The sequence below is a fragment of the Ranitomeya imitator genome, chromosome 1, assembly GCF_032444005.1.
Source record: "Ranitomeya imitator isolate aRanImi1 chromosome 1, aRanImi1.pri, whole genome shotgun sequence".
Taxonomy (NCBI): Eukaryota; Metazoa; Chordata; class Amphibia; order Anura; family Dendrobatidae; genus Ranitomeya; species Ranitomeya imitator.
In genome coordinates this window covers 1,184,996,933-1,185,006,020 of record NC_091282.1, presented here as the reverse complement: position 1 = coordinate 1,185,006,020, position 9,088 = coordinate 1,184,996,933, and the positions used below count along the sequence as shown (strand labels likewise).

The 9,088-nt window shown below is 38.5% G+C and overlaps 1 protein-coding gene across 1 annotated transcript in view; it reads right to left on the bottom strand.

Moving 5' to 3' along the window:
- Positions 1 to 282: 282 nt before the first annotated feature.
- ABLIM2 (actin binding LIM protein family member 2) overlaps positions 283 to 9,088 on the bottom strand; it is a 288,154-nt gene continuing 279,348 nt past the window's right edge. Inside the window, exon 20 of the mRNA XM_069744770.1 lies at positions 283 to 7,910. Coding sequence (XP_069600871.1) covers positions 7,797 to 7,910 — 114 coding nt within the window. The 3' untranslated portion in view covers positions 283 to 7,796. The remainder of the gene's footprint in view (positions 7,911 to 9,088) is intronic.

The following is a 9,088-nucleotide window of genomic DNA, read 5'->3' as shown; positions in this document are numbered from 1 at the left end:
ACATAGGTCACCTTATAAGCGTCCTATAGAAGATACATGGATGGGTGCATCTTATAGTAGTCATATAAAGGCATGGTCTAGGGGTCATACGAGTGTCCACATGTGGAGGACCACCATGAATCCGTCTTACAAAGGCCACACATGTAGGTCTATACATCTTGTAGGAGTCACTTGCGTCTGCATGATATAGTAGCGGCACAAGGATGTGACTACTTCTCCAGCGATCTTGATAGAGCTGCTCTTCATAGAAATCACAAGCAGAGTTCATAGATAAACTAAAGATAAAGATGCGTCTCATACTAATTAAAGGGGTTGTCCGGTGAAGACGAGTTATCACTGGAGATGAGCGGGTTGTGGAAGTTCTGGTTCTGGTTACCGACCTGAAGTTTAATCAAAATCCGGTTTGGATAACAGAACTGTACCTGAACCTGAACCCCATTGAAAACAATGGTGACCCAAAGTCTTGAGCTTAAAAATTAATTCTCTCTCTCTCCTCCAGGACTTCCCCCAGAACATTGCAATGGATTTCCGGGAGAAGCTGCGTTCGGAGTTTAGCACTGGAAACTAACTGTCCGGTATGAACCACCAACTTATAAGTTCGGGTTCGCCCGTCTCTAGTTATCACCTATCCACACTGATGACCTACTGATCGGTGGGAGTCCGACTGCGGAGACCAGCACTGATCGGCACCATAGGGCACCTTACTCCTGGCTAGAATGGAGAGGCAGCGCTCATAGTTGGCTTCCACTACATTCATTCCACATGGGGCTGCTGAGCGCTGCACTCAGCTTTTCCTGGCAGTCACAAAGAGAATGAATGGAGCGGCGAGGATGGAAGTGCTCTATTGGGTATAAGAATTATCCAGAATATTGTCCTAATGAGGACCAGACATGGAGTCATTAAAAGAGCAACGTCCATAAGAGAGTGAGACAACGTGCCCCGCTAATAAAGATCTGTATTGTGGCACCCACAGGTATAGTGGCACCCACAGGTGTTATATTACCACTGGTAATTCAGTCATGGCAGCAGAAACCATGGTTTTGGAGACTAACTCCTACACAAGTCTCTGTAGCATCTATTTTCGATAAGCAGTAGAATGATGTGCTTTACCAAAAAGCCCTATTTTGACACTTGGTTAGCACAAGAGCATGCTCAGATAACACCACATCCGACTATCTAACTCCTACAGAAGGTTTTTTCCAAGTCTCTGTAGCATCTATTTTCGATAAGCAATAGAATGATGTGCTTTACCAAAAAGCCCTATTTTGACACTTGGTTAGCACAAGAGCATGCTCGGATAACACCACATCCGACTATCTAACTCCTACAGAAGGTTTTTTCCAAGTCTCTGTAGCATCTATTTTCGATAAGCAATAGAATGATGTGCTTTACCAAAAAGCCCTATTTTGACACTTGGTTAGCACCCGAGCATGCTTGGATAACACCACATCCGACTATCTAACTCCTACAGAAGGTTTTTTTCCAAGTCTCTGTAGCATCTATTTTCGATAAGCAATAGAATGATGTGCTTCACCAAAAAGCCCTATTTTGACACTTGTTTAGCACCCGAGCACATTCGCTCCTCATTAAATGCTAAATGACTGCGGCCATATGAAAGCCGATCATCAGACATTTACTAGACGGTTTAGACCGCCTGTTGAATATTGTAGGAGCGCAGAACTATGGTTAATACACGTTAACAGCAGCACATCACCTGTACAACACATGGTGACGCGTCGATAATAATCTTTGCTCATCGTCGGGTAACGTCCGGTGATCTGGAAAGAGCGTTCCTACAAATACTCGTTCACCGATTACTGACTAGTCTAAAGGGGCCACGATAAACTATAACCCCCGTCAAAGTGACTGTAGACAAAAACGTTGACCTTGGCGCCAATATTCTCTCAATATGTTAAAACGGTTGATGAATATTTAAGATTCATCTTAGACTAAAAGGGAGAAAAAGATTCTACAATCCGACATTATTTATCACCGGGGGAACAGTATATAGACTCCGTCACATTCTGCTCACCATAATGAATGAAGTATTAATAGTCAATATTTTATTCCCTATTTATATCTATAGTAACAATATTACGGATTTTATTTTTTTATCATAAAACAGAAAATATTTGATTTTAATTTCCTTTTTTTGTTTCCTTTCTTAAAACATCCACAGTGGAATAAATTGTGGTTATGATATATTATCTTATATATTATTATTATTTATTATTATAGCGCCATTTATTCCATGGGTATACATAATAAAAACAAGTACAATAATCTGAAACAATACAAGTCACGACATATATAAGAATTTATATTATTTTATATATTAAGATTTATACATTCAGCTTTCTAGAATCTTTGTTGGAAATTGATAAAACATATAATTTAGGCAGTGGACATATTTCACCTGTGGCCTGGTTGCAAAGGAATCACAATTTCATCCTGAAAGGTTTACGCCATGATACCACATGGCGCCATGTTGTAGCGCCATGTTGTGACTCTATTGACTCTATGACTCTATTTCCTAAGTTATTTTTTCCATTCGGTTTCATTAAAAATGTTGCCCTCTTTTGCTTTCACATATTCTGCGGGTTAGAAATCATCTGAAGTCAGAAAAAGACGCATAAAAAAGTTGAGAAACTGTCCTGTGAGAATGAGCTCACTGACAGATTCTTAGTTAGCCCATTCTGCAGCAATAGACTGTCGCGTATAGGCTCCAGAAAGGAAACGGTGCAACATTTTTAATGGAACTCAATTCCAAAAATTATTTTTTAGACAAAAATGTTTTATTTCATTTAGAGAGGTGGAAAACCATTCTAAAATAAACAGCAAATAATAATAATGGATAGATTAGTAGGGCATAACAAAAAATAAATTACTTTTTTTTTTTTTTTTTAAAGAGATCTTGGAAATTGAAACACGCAATTTCCAGGAGTAAAATTTATATAGGAAACATACTCCCCCTAGAGGATTTATAGATGAATAACATCATTTCCAGCGGATTACACACAATCGGGAATTTCTCAACCTATTCTCTTCTGTATCGTAGATGATCACAAATGGAGAAGCCCCCAGCCGAATTTTAAGACTGAATTCACATATAATGTGCGGCATGGAAATTCATTGGCTGTAATGAACTGGACAAAAAAATCAGACATGAAATCTGCGTATAGCACAAAGGGATTTCACTGCAGATTTTTGGTCTGATTCATTATAGCTTTTGCGCTTTTTTTTTGGAGTAAAAATGTTTTAATTGTGTTATTTTAATTGTTTTATGTTTGTGCCTTATTTATTATATAATTTGCGCTTTTTTGCTGTTAGCTTTACTTGGTATTGTCTATTTTGTTTAGAATTATGGGTTTGATTTTCTGATCCAAAAGTTTTAACCTATTTCATTATACGCAACGTTTTCAAAATGTTAAAAAAAAAAGTTTTAAACGATTGTGCTCTGTTACCTTAGTGGAGTACAGAATGTGTGGAATCTTATTTTTGCGCGGTTGAAGACTCACGTGAGATATTTTAATGGATCTGGAAATTTTTTTTACTCTAAAAAAGGGAAAAATAGGTAAACAAAAATAGTACCCGTTGGTATCTTAAAGGGGTTGTCTGGGCTGATTGGGCGCAGAGCTCATGAGACCTAAAAACCTTACATCTGGGAATGCGAGTTCCGACACTGTTGGAATGGCGTCGGCACCCGAGATCAGTATGGGTGTTTTATATTTTAACAGATGCAAACAATCAGACCTAGAAGGGGTTATCCAAGAAGTGGTCAAACATTTTAGAGAGAATCCTCAACGCAAGTTTCGCCGTAAGCACAGCTTCATCAGGGGGTGGTGCGATACTGTCAATTTAATCATGTCATCGGGTAATGAAGCTGACCTACACCACTGTTTGTCCCCCTCTGTCTTTGTATTTGGGCCTATACGTACTAAATGGATCCTAACAATACAATTTAGGTTCCTATACTTTAGCCGACTATCTGTTACTTTGTGAGCTTGGATCTATATTTATTTAATGGATTCTTAGGACTATTATTTCCTTATTTGTGATATATTTACCATATGACATTTTTACATATCTTTGCGTATCTTTATATAGCATTATATCTCTATCTTACCCACTGCACCATACCCTCCCCTTTGTCTCTTGACATTTATGGGCTCCATATACTGTTGCACACACAGCCTTTCCAATTTACTATCTTATATATATATATATTAACTAACACTATATTCTTTATTTTTCTGCTAATGAAGTATGTTTTTTAATGTATCACTAAGGCTATAACGCTCTGTCTCTTACTGGTTAAGTATATGTTTTTTTTGGAGATGCCCCTGACTGCTATTCAGTGGTGTTTTGGTTTTCCCACCCCAGCACTAATGCCCCTGAATTTATCTTTAGTGTGTTCTAAGCAATATTGTGTGTCTCAATATCTGTATTTATGGGATATACCTTGTGCACAGAAATTGCCAAAATTATTCCAGAAAAAGAAGTCTTTCACCCCGAAAATTATTGCAATTACACGTTTTTTATGTATATTGGGACAACAAAAAAAAAACTGAGCAAACAAAAAGGACATAATTTCACACAAAAACCACAAAATGGTCTGGACAAAATTGTTGGCCCCTTTCCAAAATTGTGAATAAACAACTTTGTTTCAAGCATGTGATGCTCGTTCCAACTCACCTGTGGTAAGTAACAGGTGTGGGCAATATGAAAATCACACCTGAAACCAGATAAAAAAGGGGAGAAGTTGACTCAATGCTTGCATTGTGTCTGTGTGTGCGACACTAAGCATGGAGAACAGAAACAGGAAAAGAGAACTGTCTGAGGAGAAAAGAACTGTGAGAGGAATTGAGAACCAAAATTGTTCTAAAATATCAACAATCTCAAGGTTACAAGTCCTTCTCCAGAGATCTTTATGTTCCTTTGACCACAGTGTGCAACTTAAACAAGAAGTTTACAACCCATGGCACTGGAGCTAATCTCCATGGATGTGGACGGTACAGAAAAATTGAAGAAATGTTGCAACGCAGGATAGTCTGGATGATGAATAAGCAGCAACAATCAAGTTCTAAAGAAATTCAAGCTGTCCTGCAGACTCCAGTAGACCCTGTAGACAGGGTGCATCAATGTCAGTGCAAACTATCTGTTGACATTTGAGTGAAATCAAATGCCATGGCAGGAGACCCGGCAGGACTCCACTGCTGACAAAGAGGCATAAAAAATCTAGACTGCAATTTGCCAAAATGTATGTGAGTAAGCCAAAATTCTTCTGGGAAAGAGTCTTGTGGACAGGTGAGACCAGGATAGAACTATTTCGTAAAGCAAATCATTATACTGTTTATCGAAAACAGAATGAGAAAAGAACACAGTACCTACAGTCAAATATGGTGGAAGTTCAAAGATGTTATTGAGATGTTTTGCTGCCTCTGGCAGTGGGTGCCTTGACTGTGTGCAATGCATAATTAAATCTGAAGATTACCCAAGGTAATAAACAGGTCTATCACAAAACATGTAATTGCTATAATTCTCTGGGAGAAATACTTTTTTTGGAACAATTTCAAGGGTGCCAACACTTTCGTCCAAGACTCTATGTCTAGATAAGTAACTTCACCTTAAGGTGTCTCATGTCAGCCTTATGCTGAAAACAAATAAATATACTTTTTTTCCATGGAGCACTGTCAATAAGACTTCACGCACAAATTGTCTCCTTAAAAGAGGTTGTCCACATCACATGTAAGGACAATTTTTTACTTAAATGCATGCATTTGGAACTAAAAATCATTTTGCAATTGGCATTCATAAAAAGAATTTGCGGCATTTGACTTTGAAAGGCTTTGAGTTTTCCTGCACATTCAACCGCCAAGTGGACTGTGGTCATAAATCAGAGAAGAGCTAAAAAAAAAAAAAAAAAAGAGCTACAAACTCCACCAACAGATCCCAAGAATGAGCTCACTGACGGATTCTCAGTAAACTCATCCATTGACAGTGCAACACAGAGGTTATAGGAGGCAAAATATTCAATGAAACTCAATGGAAAAAATGATTTTAGCCCTGAAAATATGCACTTAGGTAAAAAAAAAGTCTCCAAAATGTGGGCCCTTCCAAAGCTCTCGAAGCTTACGCTATTAACCAAACACTACATAGCTAGACCACTTCTCTTCCACTACAGAGGGTTTAATTTAAAGACACAAAGGCCATGTCCACACGCAGCATATTTTTTAGCTGAATTTAGGATTAAACGTAGATTCACGAGGATTTCACCTCTGCAATATAGATAAAAAATTTGCACAAAAAATCCACAGCAGTAACTTACAAGGCACGAATTTGTGAGTATTCTGCTGCAGAGTTCTTTCTGCAGTTGCTGAAAGTTTGGAATTTGCTGGGATTGTCCTGAATTTTTCGGAAACAATTCTGGGAAATTTTTGCAGGTCCAAGACCAAAAATTGGAGGAAGGTTGTATAAATCTCACCCAAAAATGAGGCATACCTGTTGTGTTTTTGGCCATTTTTGGTTATATTAGGAAACATGGATTTTGTTTGCACAAATCTGTCAGTAAAATCCACAGGTTTTCTGCCCCACGCGAATGTAACATCTGCTAAAGCCCCAACCACTGTGAATAATTAGCGCATCATGGAATCTAATGGCAAAACTAAAAATTACGAGACCGATTCATCATTTGCAGTTTTTTCCTTTTTTTGTGGTTTGGTATTCCTTCATGTTTTTTTCACCAATTTCTTCAAAATGGCTCATGCATTTTGCGCAAAATAAAGAAAAAATACTTTTTCTTTCACTTTTTTTTGCAATTTTTGCAGCACAAAAAAAAAAGTTGCATGTTCGACTATAACGTTGCAAAACGTGCAAAAAAATCTGAATGTACATAAAATCAATCCGGGGAGACTTGGAGTACATTTGCGCAAAAATTTTGTGACTTTTTAGAAAAATTTCAATTGATGAAAACACCTGGAATTCCCAATGATGAACATGAAGAAAAAAAAAAAACGGCGAACACACAAATAAGTCTTTGAAAAAGGTGCACATTAAAAGAAAAATAAGGAGCAAATTAAAAACAGGGGAAAAAATATATACAGTATATTACAAAAAAAAAGGGCAAAAGTGCAATAATACATTTTGTCAAAGAGTTTTTTGATTTCAGCTCTGAAGTTTTCCAGCCCTTTCATCATTGATTTCCTATAGCGCTGTCATTAATGTGCGGTTATAGAGTGTGACTTTTATTTCACTGTCTCTAGATACATCTGTGAGAAGATAAATTAGCTAATTAGTGGACTTCCGAGCCACATAGACTATAAAATAAATAATTATGGAAGCAAGAAATGCCTGAGAAATCCGGCCATTAGATAATACCGTACTATGCCGATCTGGGTGTTAGTGAATACACGGGTGTAGCAAGCATAGGCTTATTTTGGTACATATGAAAAGTTTTGTTCTAAGGTTAGGCAAGCTTTCATCACCGTAATAAACCACATAGAAATGAATGCGAGCATGGCTTACATGCGAGTCTTTGGCCCTCGTGTCACTTGATTGTGATGAGAATCATGGATACATGGGTTATACATACAGTTGTACCCCCGGACATACCGCGGTGGGCGTTACAGTGTTCTAGGGCAGGTAGAAATATTGTAAATAAAGCAACATTGGCAGACGTTGGCATGTTAGAAGATGACGGGAGAACTCGTTGGCCCCTTGGAACAGTCTTGCCTCGCTATTCCAGGAGTCACTGGTAACGTTACGGATGGCAGTTCTATTGAGCGGCTTGGTGTAGGCTAGAAAAGCAAAGCCTTCTTCTTCAGGTCATTCCTCTTCCATAAAGCCAAGCGATCAAATTCCTCGATGTTCATCCCAAAGACGTTTTGGAAATCGTCTGTCGACAGGTGTCTCTTCATTATGGCCATGAAAGAAGAAAATTAAACTCTTGTTAGACATCATTTATCTGATAGGGGTTCCAGATTGTGAGCCCCATCGGGGACAGTGATGATAATGTGTGCAAACTGTAAAGCGCTGCGGAATATGTTAGCGCTATATAAAAATAAAGATTATTATTATTATTATTTATCCTATTCCTTACAATAGTATCTGGCTTACAAAAAAACACTTTCAAGTTCCCATACTATTGGGAACCAATAAATAAATTTTATTTATTGGTGTCCTCAGTTCCGTGAACCATTGCGCACTTCTCAATATTGACATTGTAACACCAAGAAGATAAAGTCATGGAATTATGGAAATCACAAAATGGATAGACAAGTTACTGAGATGAAATGACGGAAAAATGGAAACAAAATTCTCAAAACATCTGGATATATTCAGTATGGAGTATCAGCGCCACTTGCAGATATCATTGGTTGTCTGTGGAATGTTCTGCTAAGCTGAATGCACTTGGGCAAATCATCAAGATCCGCTGATGGCAGCTCCCAATGTGACTGCCAACAAATGACGTCCCAGATGTGCTCGAGACAAGTCTGGAGATGCTGTTATGAGAGGCAATTCAGTACCACAGTGAACATAGAGGTCAGAGCACATACAGTGATCTGACAATAACCCAAAATAATAGAACGAGCTCTGAGACGTGGGAACTCTGCAGACCGCAATCCCTAATCCTCTCCAAACAACACTAGAGGCAGCCGTGGTTTGCGCCTAACTCTGCCTATGCAACTCGGCACAGCCTGAGAAACTAACTAGCCTGAAGATAGAAAATAAGCCTACCTTGCCTCAGAGAAATACCCCAAAGGAAAAGGCAGACCCCCCACATATAATGACTGTGAGTAAAGATGAAAAGACAAACGTAGGGATGAAATAGATTCAGCAAAGTGAGGCCCGACTTTCTTAACAGAGCGAGGATAGAAAAGGTAACTTTGCGGTCTACACAAAACCCTAAAGAAAACCACGCAAAGGGGGCAAAAAGACCCTCCGTACCGAACTAACGGCACGGAGGTACACCCTTTGCGTCCCAGAGCTTCCAGCAACAAATTAGACAAGCTGGACAGAAAAAATAGCAAACAAATAGCAAAGAAGAACTTAGCTATGCAGAGCAGCAGGCCACAGGAATGATGCAGGG